Raw genomic sequence first — 13905 nt, forward strand, 5'->3', positions numbered from 1 at the left:
GGCTGGATTTGGGCTGTGATTGGCCGGCTCTGGCGGGGATTGGGCTGTGATTGGTTAGCTCGGGCTGGAATTGGGCTGCGATTGGCCGGCTCTGGCGGGGATTGGGCTGTGATTGGCCGGCTCTGGCGGGGATTGGGCTGTGATTGGTCGGCTCTGGCGGGGATTGGACTGTGATTGGTCGGCTCTGGCGGGGATTGGGCTGTGATTGGTCGGCTCTGGCGGGGATTGCTCAGCTCCGGTTATGATTGGTCAGCTCGGGCGGCTATGGCACTGATTGGACCGCTCAGGCTGATGAGAAGCCCGCCAGCTTGGGCTGCCCAATCACCGGTGACCGTCCCGTTGTGCGGCCCGGGAAGAGGAGAGCCTCTGGGCTGAGAGGGAGGTAACTAACCTCAATGTACTGATCACAAACGGGGTTATTCTTGAATCTGCCGTTGTTTCTTTATCAGTTTCATTAATAACTTCGCTTTCTTTATTCCTTTCAGAAATCTATCCTGGTATTCAATGACAACTTTATAAATCGAGTTTACTTCAGTAGCCTGGCAGGATGAGTGCAGGAAATACCCTGTAAGTGATGGAGATCAGACTGTTGTCGCTCAGTCTACTTTTCACATTCTAGTTTTCTGTTCATTAGAAATTTTAGACAGTCTTTCACTTCAGTTGTGAGAGCGAATAAAGGCGTTTGCAGGGCTTGATAGCTCCTTGAGTATCACAAGGAAAGCACTCGGTACTGTGAGATCGTTCCAGTTCTGTAAGTCATTAAATCAAATGGCTCTCAGAAGAATATGCCTGGATTTTATGTCCCTTTTCCGTACTGAGTGTTTGTCACGTTTGAGGCATTGGATCGAGACTTTACAGACTTGAGAACATAAGAACTAGGAGCAGGGGTAGGCCATCTGGCCCCTTGGGCCCGCTCCGCCATTCAATAAGATCATGGCTGATCTTTTCGTGGACTCAGCTCCACTTACACGCCAACTCACTATAACCCTTAATTCCTTTACTGTTCAAAAATTTATCGATCCTTGCCTTAAAAACATTCAATGCGATAGCCTCAACTGCTTCACTGGGCAGGGAATTCCACAGATTCACAACCCTTTGTGTGAAGAAGTTCCTCCTCAACTCAGTCCTAAATCTGCCCACCCTTATTTTGAGGCCATGCCCTTAGTTCTAGTTTCACCCGCCAGTGGAAACAATCTCCCTGCTTCTATCTTATCTATTCCCTTCATAATCATATATGTTTCTATAAGATCTCCCCTCATTTTTCTGAATTCCAATGAGTATAGCCCCAGTCTACTCAGTCTCTCCTCATAAGCCAACCCTCTCAACTCTGAATCAATCTAGTGAATCTCTTTTGCATCCCCTCCATTGCCAGTATATCCTTTCTCAAGTAAGGAGACCAAAACTGTATACAGTGCTCCAGGTGTGGCCTCACCAGCACCTTGTACAGCTGCAACATAACCTCGCTGTTTTTAAACTCCATCCCTCTAGCAATGAAGGACAAAATTCCATTTGCCTTCTCTCTAGCAATGAAGACAAAATTCCATTTGCCTTCTTAATTACTTGCTGCACCTGCAAACCAACTTTTTGTGATTCATGCACAAGGACACCCAGGTCCCTCTGCACAGCAGCATGCTGCAATTTTTTACTGTATAAACTTGTGGTTGGCATTGCCAGAGCAAGCTTCAGGGGCACCTGTAAATCTTGTGGTTTGAATTGTATCATTTAGCTGATCTTGTTGAGCTGTAAGCTACTGATCAGATGTCATGGGCCCAGGGAACGTTAAACAATTAACACATTTATAGTTTCAAATAAAAGCAACATATTGCAGATGCTGGAAATGTTGGTGATACAGTGGCACAGTGGTTAGCACTGCTGTCTCATAACGCCAGGGACCTGGATTCGATTCCAGCCTTGGGTGACTGTCTATGTGGAGTTTGCATGTTCTCCCCTTGTCTACGTGGGTTTCCTTCGGGTGCTCTGCTTTTCTCCCACATTCCAAAGATGTATAGGTTAGGTGGATTAGCCATGGTAAATGTGCGGTGTTATGGGGATAGGGTGGAAGGATGTGTGCCTAGGGAAGATGCTCTTTAGGGCGGCACGGTGGCACAGTGGTTAGCACTGTTGCCTCACAGTGCCAGGGACCCTGGTTCAATTCCAGCCTTGGGTCACTGTGGAGTTTGCAATTTCTCCCTCTGTCTGTGTGGGTTTCCTCTGGGTGCTCCGGTTTCCTCCCACAGTCCAAAGATGTGCGGGTTAGGTTGATTGGCCATGCTAAATTGACCCTAGTATCAGGGGGATGAATAGGGTGAATGAGGGTTGCGGGAATAGGGCCTCGGTGGGATTGTGGTCGGCACAGACTCGATGGGCCGAATGGCTTCCTTCTGTACTGTAGGGATTCTATGATATTGAAAGTAAAAACAGAAAATGCTGGATAAACTGAGCAGGTCTGGCAGCATCTCTGGAGAGAGAAACAAAGTTAATATTAACTCTGCTCCTCTCTCCAAAGATGCTGTCAGTCCTGCTGAGTTTATCCACCATTTTCTGTTTTTATTTCTGCTTATGGTCTGTCTTCTCGTACCTATGGCTCTCAGGATTCCAAAAAGGGATGAAAAGAGAAATAAATCGTGGACTTAGACTAATCTACTGTCAACAATTAGATAGGTACTACATATCTAATTGTTGACAGTAACTAAGGCATGTTATTAAAACATTCCTTGGATTTCTTGTAATGTGAATTAATTCAGTATCTTGTAATTATTGCAGTGAAGATGAGGATACTTTTAAAATTTTGATTGCAACTGACATTCATCTTGGCTATTTGGAAAAAGATGCCATAAGAGGAAATGATACCCTTGTTACCTTTGATGAGATTTTAAGATGTGCGCAGGATAATGAGGTAAGTCACTTATAAAGGTGACAATGTTTCATAATAATATCAGGTTCTTTTTACTCCAAACATGTTTTTATGCCAAACATAATTGCACTTAAAACTCTGAATTAGAGATAAATATGATTATGTATGACTGTGATTTCCTTGTAATAGTTTGAAATCAAATTGAAAACTATACTACAATTTTAAGAAGGAACTGGGTGAATATTTTAGTTAAGAGAATTAAACAGCAAATTGCATTTATATAGCATGTAGGGGGAAAATATCCCATGGTTCATAGAGCTGTGACAGAATGGATGTGGAATCCTGGAAGAAGTGATTTTGAAGGGTACAAGTACCATGAGTTCAAGCAGGCTGCTAGAGGCTATAAAAATGGGGCACATTGAAGAATTGGAAGATTTAAAGAGAAGGTGAGTCACCAGGTAACTTGGAGCCAGTGTAGGTAAATAAATCTGAGATGCTCGGCAGAAATAGCTATGTTTGAGATAGCGGCAGAGTTTTTGGATGAGTTAGAATTAGTGAAGGGTCAGGAATCGGATGATTTCCTACGGGACTGCTTCGAGTCAGTGGACTGGTCCATATTTAACAACTCGGCGACCAACCTGAATGAATACGCTACTACAGTAACAGACTTTGATGGCACAGTGGTTAGCACTGCTGACTCAGTGCTAGGCACCTGGGTTCAATTCCCGTCGTGGGTGATTGTGCAGACTTCGTACATTCACCCTGTGTCTGTGTGGGTTTCCTCTGGGTGCTCTGGTTTCCCCCCACAAGTCTGAAAGACGTGCTGGTTAATTAATTGGCCATGCTAAATTCTCCCTGAGTGTATCCAAATGGGTGCCAGAGTGTGGTGACTAGGGGATTTTTCACAGTAACTTCATTGCAGTGTGAATGTAAGCTTACATGTGACACCAATAAATAAATAAACATTAGTAAGTGCATAGAAGATTGTATGTCAAACCTGTATGTTTCCAACTGGAAACCGTGGATGAACAGGATATCCAATACTGACTGAAATCCAGGTCTGAGGTGTTCAAGTCGGGAGACCCTGTACTATACAAGAAATGATGTGGAGATGCCGGCGTTGGACTGGGGTGAACACAGTAAGAAGTCTCACAACACCAGGTTAAAGTCCAACAGGTTTATTTGGTAGCAAATACCACTGTTTGAGAGCAGATTTCCACTCCATCTGACGAAGGAGCAGTGCTCCGAAAGCTTATGGTATTTGCTACCAAATAAACCTGTTGGACTTGACCCTGGTGTTGTGAGACTTCTAACTATACATGAAATCCAGATATGACCTACTGAGAACCATCAAAGATCCCAAGAGACTGTACCGAACCAAACTAGAATCCCAGGCTAGCCACGCAAACACCTATCGATTATGGCAAGGTCTGCATGGCATAACAGGTTATAAGATGAAGGCATGTAGAATTGCTGGCACAGTGCACTCCTCCCTGATGAGCTCAATGCATTTTATGTCCGTTTTGAGCATGAGGTCAGCGAGAGGATGTCCTCTGCCCCAGAAGCCTCGCCGAACTGGTATCCGAGGTCACCGTTGCAGATGTCAAATCAGCCTTCTTGAAAGTTAATCCACAGAAAGCGACTGGCCCAGATGGGATACATGATGTGGAGATGCCGGCGTTGGACTGGGGTAAACACAGTAAGACGTTTAACAACACCAGGTTAAAGTCCAACAGGTTTATTTGGTAGCAAAAGCCACACAAGCTTTTGGAGCTCTAAGCCCCTTCTTCAGGTGAGTGGAAATTCTGTTCACAAACAGAGCTTATAAAGACACAGACTCAATTTACATGAATAATGGTTGGAATGCGAATACTTGCAACTAATCAAGTCTTTAAGAAACAAAACAATGTGAGTGGAGAGAGCATCAAGACAGGCTAAAAAGATGTGTATTGTCTCCAGACAAGACAGCCAGTGAAACTCTGCAGGTCCACGCAACTGTGGGAGTTACAAATAGTGTGACATGAACCCAATATCCCGGTTGAGGCCGTCCTCGTGTGTGCGGAACTTGGCTATCAGTTTCTGCTCAGCGACTCTGCGCTGTCGTGTGTCATGAAGGCCGCCTTGGAGAACGCTTACCCGAATATCAGAGGCCGAATGCCCGTGACCGCTGAAGTGCTCCCCAACAGGAAGAGAACAGTTTTGCCTGGTGATTGTCGAGCAGTGTTCATTCATCCTTTGTTGCAGCGTCTGCATAGTTTCCCCAATGTACCATGCCTCGGGACATCCTTTCTTGCAGCGTATCAGGTAGACAACGTTGGCCAAATTGCAAGAGTATGTACCGTGTACCTGGTGGATGGTGTTCTCACGTGAGATGATGGCATCTGTGTCGATGATCCGGCAGATGGGATACCCAGACGGGTTCCCACATCCTGCGCAGACCAGTGGGTATTCGCAGACATCTTTAACCTCTCCTTACACCTACCTGCTTCAAGAAGATGACTATCATCCCTGTACCAAAAGAAATCCATGCAGTGTGCCTTAATAACTATCACCTGGTGGCTCTGACATCCATCATTAAAAGTTGCTCCGAAAGGTTAGTCATGGCACACATCAACTCCGGTCTCCCAGATTGCCTGGATCCACTACAGTTTGCTTATCACTGCCAAAGGTCCATAGCAGATGCCATCTCCCTGGCCCTACACTCAACCCTGGAACACCTGGATAAAAAGGACACATGTCAGACTCCTGTTTATTGATAACAGCTCAGCCTTCAACACCATTATCCAACAAAACTGATCTACAAACTCCATAGCTTAGGGCTCGGCTCCTCTCTGTCTGACTGTATCCTAGACTTCCTAACCCACAGATCGCAATCAGTAAGGATGGCAACCCCCTTCATGATTATCCTCAAATCCAATGCCCCGCAAGGCTATGTCCTCAGCCCCTTACTATACTCAAACACCTATGACTGTGGTCAAATTCTGCTCCAATTCCACTTTCAAGTTTGCTGATGACACCACTCTAGTGGGTCAGATCTCAAACAATGATGAGATGGAGTACAGGAAAGAGAGAGAGAAAATCTGGTAAAATGATGTGACGACAGTAATCTTTCCCTCTGTCAATAAAATGAAGGAGATTGTCATCGACTTCAGGAAGCGTAGTGGAGGGCATGCCCCTGTCTACATCAATGAGGACGAAGTGGAAATGGCCGAGAGCATCAAGTTTCTAGGTGTCCAGATCGCCAACCACCTGTCCTGGTTCCTCCATGCTGACGCTATAGTTAAGAAAGCCCACTATTGTCTCTACTTTCTCAGGAGGCTCAGGAAATTCAGCATGTCTGCTATGACTCCCACCAATTTTTACAGATGTACCATAGAAAGCACCCTTTCTGGATGTATAACAGCTTGGTATGTGTTGGGTCCATTCATTCCTTTTGAAGAGGTGAGAGGACAGCACTGGTACGAGTTTTAAAATGGTTTTATCTTTTTTGAAAAGAACTTAAAGAATTAACATGACAGAAGCAGAAAGTGAACTTGGAGACTGGCTTCTCATCCAGGCCCTCTATAAAAAAAAAACACGTACTGAAATGAGTGGAATCGAATAAGAACTGAACTAAACCACACACATCCTAAAATCAAAATATATTTCAACCCTTATCTCATTATTGGAAGTGTTTTTTGCATGCTGCCTCCATCTAGAAAAACAATCCTCACAGCTGCTGTTATGGGAAACTTGTTTGCCTGCATTGTTTATCCTTCAGGAATGCAGTCAATTTTTAGCTAACCCATCATGTCTTCTGATTCTACATGTAGTTAAGTTAGCTGCAATTGTTCAGCTTAGCAGAGTTAGTTAACCCCTACAATCTAGCATTTAAATATATAATTGTGCATAGGCACAATTATAGAAATATCTCGTAATGAAGTCTTTGCATAGACTAAAGCAAACCGGGCTAAGCATACAGAGGATCCCTCAGTATGGCTCTCCTCTGACCAAGACCACTAGAAGCTACAAAGGGTTGTGAACATAGTCCAGTCCATCACGCAAATCAGCCTCATTGACGCTGTCTATGCCTCCTGCCTTGGAAAAGCAGCCAGCATAATCAAGGACCCTACACACCACAGACATACTCTCTTTTAACTTCTTCCGTCGGGGAAAAAGATACAAAAGTCTGAGGTTACACACCAACCTACTCGAGAACAGTTTCTTCCTTACTGCCATCAGACTTTTGAACGGACCTACCATATGTTAAGTGGATCTTTCTCTACACCCTATCTGTGGCTGTAACACTATATTCGGTTCCCTCCTTTTTTTCTCCAGAATGTACTCTATGAATGGTATGTCTTGTCTGTATAGCGCATAGGAAACACTACTTTTCACTCTATCCCAATACATGTGAGAATAATAAATCAAATCAAGGAGCAATGGAGGAAAGACGTGTGTACCAATTTTAGCTATGGAAAGGCTGACACAGAAGTGTACAATTTTACAGAGGATTAAGAGTGCTCCAGTGATGTAACATATACATTTGCAGTTTCTATTATAAATGCAGACTTGGAAATATTGATAGGATGTATATCTAGATTTCAGATGGCTCATTTTAATGTAGCCCAGAGCTACACGTCACAGAGTTGAATGTAAATAACCTTTTTATTTAATGTTTCTCTTCGATATGGAGCCATAAATCTTATATGGCAATTTGATCTTTGACCAAAAATATGATTACCCCTCTTGACCATTTGCCTTTTGGCTTGCAGCGCATTTTGTAAAGCGCTTTGAGACTATTTTTCTGATTTGGAGATGCTACATAAATGTATGTATAAATAACCTCTGATCGCTGGTCTGTAAGTAAAAACTGTGTTGCATTTATTGCATTTTTTTAATAGTGTATCATGCTGCATCTAAGGTAGATGATTCACACATGTGAATTTGTTTATAATTTGAACTATTGGATTATTGACCTGATACTCTGTTGGCCCTGCTGCTCCTGATTGTACTATACCCATGTGAATCCTATGGCATTGGTTTAGGTTTGCTTTGAAACAATGCAAGTAACTTTTTTTTAAACAACCGATTGTTCAAATATAATAAAATTCTGGGTAAGAAGTGATAGAGTTGAATTATTGTAACTAAAAGCTATTTTGTTTTCTTTGTTCACCGTCTGAAAGAATAGATGACTTGGCTTTGCCAGTGCTGCTCTGCACTTGGCTGCTTAAAAGCAGTGTATGTAGGTCATTTGGTCTGAAGCTCCCTTTCACTGGGAAGCTATATAGTTTTGCTTGGCTGCTGAAATGAGAATTCTCATGATCATGATCATATCACACTCTTGGGAGCATGTGCAAAAACTGCTTGAGCCAGTTGTTCCATTTTATTGTTTAATTAGCCTGAAGTTTTTTTCTACGTATCCTTAATCAGAAGGTGGCATGATGGCACAGCAGTTAGCACTGCTGCCTCACAGGGCCAGGGATCCGGGTTCAATTCCGGCCTTGGGTCACTGTCTGTGCGGAGTCTGCACATTCTCTCCATGTCTGCATGGGTTTCCTCCGGGTGCTACAGTTTCCTCCCACAGTACAAAGATGTGTAGTTTAGAGAGATTAGTAGGGTAAATATGTGGGATAACGGGGATAGGGCCTGGGTAGGATGCTCTGTCAGAGAGTCAATGCAAACTCGATGGGTTGGATGACCTACTGCACTATAGGGATTCTATGATTCTAAATTAAAATTTACTTTTTACTTTGTTTTACTTTGCATCAGCCAAAATTCAGAAATAAATCTATTCTGCTTCATCTCTGTCCACCTCTTAGGTTGATTTTATACTGCTGGGAGGCGATCTCTTTCATGACAACAAACCCTCCCGTAAGACATTGCATACCTGTATGGAATTAATGAGAAAATACTGCATGGGTGATAATCCAATACAGTTTGAAATCTTAAGTGACCAGTCGGTAAATTTTGGTTTTAGCAAGTAAGTACTTTTTTATTTATGCATTTGAGGTTATAGATTATTTATTTACTTATGTTTTCCTGGTGTTTAAGATAATTGCATTGAAATTCTTGCCAAATGATTGATTTCGGCGAATCCTTTAGCAGTCAAAAAGATTCCAAAATCGAAGTGTTCTTGCTATTTATCCTTTTTGACTTTTGCATTGTTACTTGATAATTTAGTTACAAATTGTAGTGGATTGTTTAGGTAATGTTAAATTCAATATAGATCCTGGAGCAATGAAAACCACCTCTGTACATGGTTTTGTTCACATAGCAAATTCATACAAACGGCTAAATAGATTTTGGCATGGAAAAGGATTATGGTATACAGAAGTGGTTTTTGCTTTGTTGTATAATACTCCTGTATATTAGTTTTTGTCTATCTATCAGAGGTGAGTATACAGAGCATAACATTTGGATGGTTGAATATTGGTGTTGAAACTTTGCCCTGCTGAATACTTACTATTCCATTTGATATATATTAGGTCTTGCTCTATTTTGTTTTATTCTTGTTCATCTCTGTTGCCGGTAATTTGTCTTCCACCTGCTTAACAAACAACTCATTCACATTTTACAAATGCAATACTTAACAAAAGATACACAGTGACTTTACTGACTTCATGCGTAATTTGCCTCGCAGTTTGGTCTTGGACACATCAATAACCTGGGCTTGTTCCAATCTATCTTTGTTCTTCTATTCACAGCTGGCATGCAGTCTCTCTTTGCAAATTCTTCATCTTCCCATTCTTGCTGCTGGAAGCTGGTGCTTACTAATCCTTTCTGACACACAGCCCATCCTGCTGATCAGTGGTGTTCCTGAGCTCTGGTGCGGGCAGTGCTTGATCAGTCTCTGGTTTAGGTGGTGCATGATCAGCTTCTGATTCGTTTCTTAAGGGTGTTGGTTATTTGCAGATATTACTTCCTGTTACCTCATGATTGGTACCATAAGGTGTCAGTTACCTTTGGGACAGTCCCTGTCATTATAGTTTTTTCTGTTGTTTCATTAATTTTTTTTTACTTTCTACTAAGATAATTGAACACCTTTATGGTGGTTTCTTTGTCAGTTTATTTGAGATAATAGAGTATGTGGTGTCAAATACTGATGATTAACTTTTGAGCTCATCATCCCAAATTCCTGATTGAGATATAGGTATCAATATTGCAGTTTGGTCTTACTTCGGTGGTCGGTAAGTTGATGGAAAAGGTCCTTAGGGATAGGATTTACGACCACTTAGAAAGATGCAGCTTAATCCGGATAGTCAGCACGGATTCGTGAAGGGCAATTCTTGCCTCACAAATTTGATAGAATTTTTTGAGGAGGTAACGAAGTGTGTTGATGAAGGTAGTGCAGTTGATGTCATATACATGGATTTTAGTAAGGCTTTGATAAAGTCCCCCATGGTCGGCTTATGAAGAAAGTAAGGAGGTGTGGGATAGAGGGAAGTTTGGCCGATTGGATAGGTAACTGGCTATCTGATCGAAGACAGAGGGTGGTAGTGGATGGAAAATTTTCAGACTGGAAACCGGTTACCAGCGGAGTGCCACAGGGATCAGTGCGTGGTCCTCTGCTATTTGTAATTGTTATAAATGACTTGGAGGAGGGGGCTGAAGGGTGGATCAGTAAATTTGCTGATGACACCAAAATTGGAGGAGTAGTGGATGAGGTGGAGGGCTGTTGTAGGCTGCAAAGAGATATAGATAGGATGCAGAGCTGGGCTGAAAAATGGCAAATGGAGTTTAACCCTGATAAATGCGAGGTGATTCATTTTGGTAGGACAAATTTGAATGTGGATTACAGGGTCAAAGGTAGGGTTCTGAAGAATGTGGAGGAACAGAGAGATCTTGGGGTTCATATCCACAGATCTCTGAAGGTTGCCACTCAAGTGGATAGAGCCGTGAAGAAGGCCTATAGTGTGTTGGCGTTCATTAACAGGGGGTTTGAGTTTAAGAGCTGTGGGGTTATGCTGCAACTGTACAGGACCTTGGTGAGACCACATTTGGAATATTGCGTGCAGTTCTGGTCATCTCACTATAAGAAGGATGTGGAGACACTGGAAAGAGTGCAAAGGAGATTTACTAGGATGCTGCCTGGTTTGGACGGTAGGTCTTATGAGGAAAGGTTGAGGGAACTTGGGCTTTTCTCTTTGGAGCGGAGGAGGTTGAGAGGAGACTTGATAGAGGTTTATAAGATGATGAGGGGGATAGATAGAGTAAACGTTCAAAGACTATTTCCTCGGGTGAATGGAGCAGTAACTAGGGGGCATAACTATGGGGTTCATGGTGGGAGATATAGGAAGGATGTCCGAGGTAGGTTTTTTACTCAGAGTGTGGTTGGGGTGTGGAATGGACTGCCTGCAGGGATAGTGGAGTCAGAAACTTTAGGAACATTTAAGAAGCTATTGGATAGGCACATGGAGCACTTCGGGATGATAGGGAGGAAATAGCTTGATCTGGGTTTCAGACAAAGCTCGGCATAACATCGTGGGCCGAAGGGCCTGTTCTGTACTGTACTGTTCAATGTTCTTTATTGGATGACCTGTAGGATTTCCTGAGGAGTTCCTCAGCATAGTGTCCTAGGCCCAACCATCTTTAACTACCTCATCAATGAACTTCCTCCCAACATAAGGTCAGAAGTGGGATGTTTGCTGACGACTGCACAATATCCAGCACCATTCTCGACTCTTCAGATACTGAAGCAGTTCATGTCCAAATGCAACAAGACCTGGACAATATCCAGGCTTGAGGTGACAAGTAACATATGCACCACACAAGTGCCAGGTAATGACCATATCCAACAAGAGACGATCTAAACCACTGCCTGAGAGTTGTGTACAATCGTAGATTTATCTTGTCTCCACAAAGCAGCTTGTGTCCTTTGCAAATGTAACATAGTAGCTATTGTAGGCCAGTGTCCTTTGCTTCGCAAAAGTGTTCTGTTTGAATATGTATATGTCCAACTGATGAATTATAAATTAATATTCTATATAATGCATCTTCATAATACAGTGATCAGTTAGAATGGTTTGTGACTTAGAGGGGAACTTGTAAGTGGTGTTCATAAGTATTTGGTGCCCTTGTCCTTCCAGGTGTCAGAGCTCACAGGTTGGCTTTTTCACCAAAAACTGAAATTTCTTTTACTCGTTACTATTGGCCATCTTCATTTTTTTTCAGATTTCCCTGGGTAAATTATCAAGATGGAAATTTAAATGTTTCGATTCCTGTTTTCAGTGTTCATGGTAATCATGATGACCCTACAGGGGTAAGATTGTTTCCAATTACTATAGAATATAGTTGCACAGGAGACCAGGTCTGTCAACCCCATCCCCACCATTTGTTGAGCAATGATGTAATGTTTGATTACATATTGGTCAGTTTACTTATGGTATTAAATTTGGTATGGACATGCCCTTTATTAATAACTGGTATTTGCAGAACCCCATTGTCCTAGTCAAAAGGGCGATGAACTAGTCCACTTCCACCAGCTGTGAACTGCAGTTAGGAAGCATTTCAGTGAATCCTAGTATGGTTACAAGACAGGAGATCATTCAGCCTACTAAATCCATGCTGGCTCTCTGCGAGAGCAAATTAACATTCTATTTCTTGACCTTCTCTGCATAACTCTACAATTTTTGTTTACGTTTTGGTGCTTCTCCAATTCCCTTTGAAAGCCATCATTTAATCTGCCTAGGTATTGCATTCTGGATTGAAATCAGTTTGTGTAAAAAGGTCGGCATTTGCTTTTTTGGGTGCTTGTTTTTACAGGCAGCTATATGGCTGGATGGGGGAGGCAAGCTTATGGGATAAGGTGAGTGGGGAAGTGGAAAAGTGTCTTAGGAGGTGGTATTGATGATGTCGACGGTGGGGTAGAGGTTCATGGTAGAAGGGAACAGTCACAGTCAGAGGGGGAAGTGAGTGTAATAGGGTGGCAGGTCCAGGGTGTGAATCTGGTAGCTGAAGGTATCATTGGGTGTGGTTCATAGAGGGGGACAGGACAGGTGGCTCAGACAACAGGCAGGGTCATGGTGGATCTGGGGATGGAAATGGGTTTCGACTCTGAGAGGAGGCATGTAGAAGTGGATGGTTAAAGGGTCCAGTGTATGGAGAGAGATTCACGAGTGACAGAAGGGAGAGGAATAGTAGGTCTAAATTGATGGGTTGACTTTGGTGGGTTACAGCAGGAGGGGGAAGCTGGTGGAGCCTGTCTGAAAAGTTACCCACACCATTTTCTCACAGCTGCACTGTGTAAATCCTCAAAATCGAAGGAGAGTCTTTTTGGGTGCATGGAGTTCAAGGTCAACACAGACTGGCTGACTAAATGGATACTCTAATAATTATGAGGCAGCTGGATGTCAAAGATGCTGACTTGTGTCCTTCCCTCTATGCTGAAGGCCGCAATACAGCAGATCTGTTTCTGACTCATGGCTCTCGTAATATGGAGGCCCCAGTCAGGTGTGGCACTGCTGTCCATTCTGTGGCATATGGCATCTGCTGTAGCCAGAGGCAGCGATGGAGGGGGGTAGATGCCTTCCAGGGGCATGGCTGATTGAGGGCAGATGTTATGACCATGAAGGTCATGGGGATCATCAATAGATCTATCCACGAGCTTTGTGGAGTACGAACTGCCTTGTTGAGCGAGTGGAGGCTGTCCCAATGGGAAGCAGCCAGCAGGGATTTATAAGCCTGTAACTTTACTTGCACTGGAGTTGTAGGTCCCAAGGTGAAGACTGGCTGACTGCAAGTTGTGGAAGTGGCCTTTTCCTTTGGTGCACAATAAAGGATGTTGGTGAAGGGAAACTGGTGTTTGGCTGAATTAGTATGTTGGCGACGAGGAGGAAAAAATACATTTTTTTCCTATCTTTCCCTCTGGACAACCTCTGAAAGTCAAGAATTTCTCCAGTAAAAAAGCCGTTATGCCTCTTTTTGAGAAACTCGTGCCCTGTGACACCAGTGGGAAAGACTCTTAGTACTGTAGAGGATCAGAAGGACCTTGGGGTCCGGGTCCATAGGACTCTAAAATCGGCCCCGCAGGTGGAGGAGGTGGTTAAGAAGGCGTATGGTGTGCTGGCCTT

The 13905-nt window shown here is 43.2% G+C and overlaps 1 protein-coding gene across 2 annotated transcripts in view; it reads left to right on the forward strand.

Annotated features, from left to right (window-relative positions):
• The first annotated feature begins 290 nt into the window (after nt 1-290).
• mre11a (MRE11 homolog A, double strand break repair nuclease) overlaps nt 291-13905 on the forward strand; it is a 67919-nt gene continuing 54304 nt past the window's right edge. The window contains exons 1-5 of one of the 2 annotated variants that reach the window (XM_078221795.1): nt 291-382; nt 486-567; nt 2764-2896; nt 8656-8816; nt 12008-12095. In XM_078221795.1, coding sequence (XP_078077921.1) covers nt 548-567; nt 2764-2896; nt 8656-8816; nt 12008-12095 — 402 coding nt within the window. In that variant the 5' untranslated portion in view covers nt 291-382; nt 486-547. Of the gene's footprint in view, nt 398-485; nt 568-2763; nt 2897-8655; nt 8817-12007; nt 12096-13905 lie in introns of both variants that reach the window. The other variant, XM_078221796.1, reaches the window with a different exon arrangement.

This window comes from Mustelus asterias, chromosome 10 (assembly GCF_964213995.1).
Source record: "Mustelus asterias chromosome 10, sMusAst1.hap1.1, whole genome shotgun sequence".
Lineage (NCBI taxonomy): Eukaryota > Metazoa > Chordata > Chondrichthyes > Carcharhiniformes > Triakidae > Mustelus > Mustelus asterias.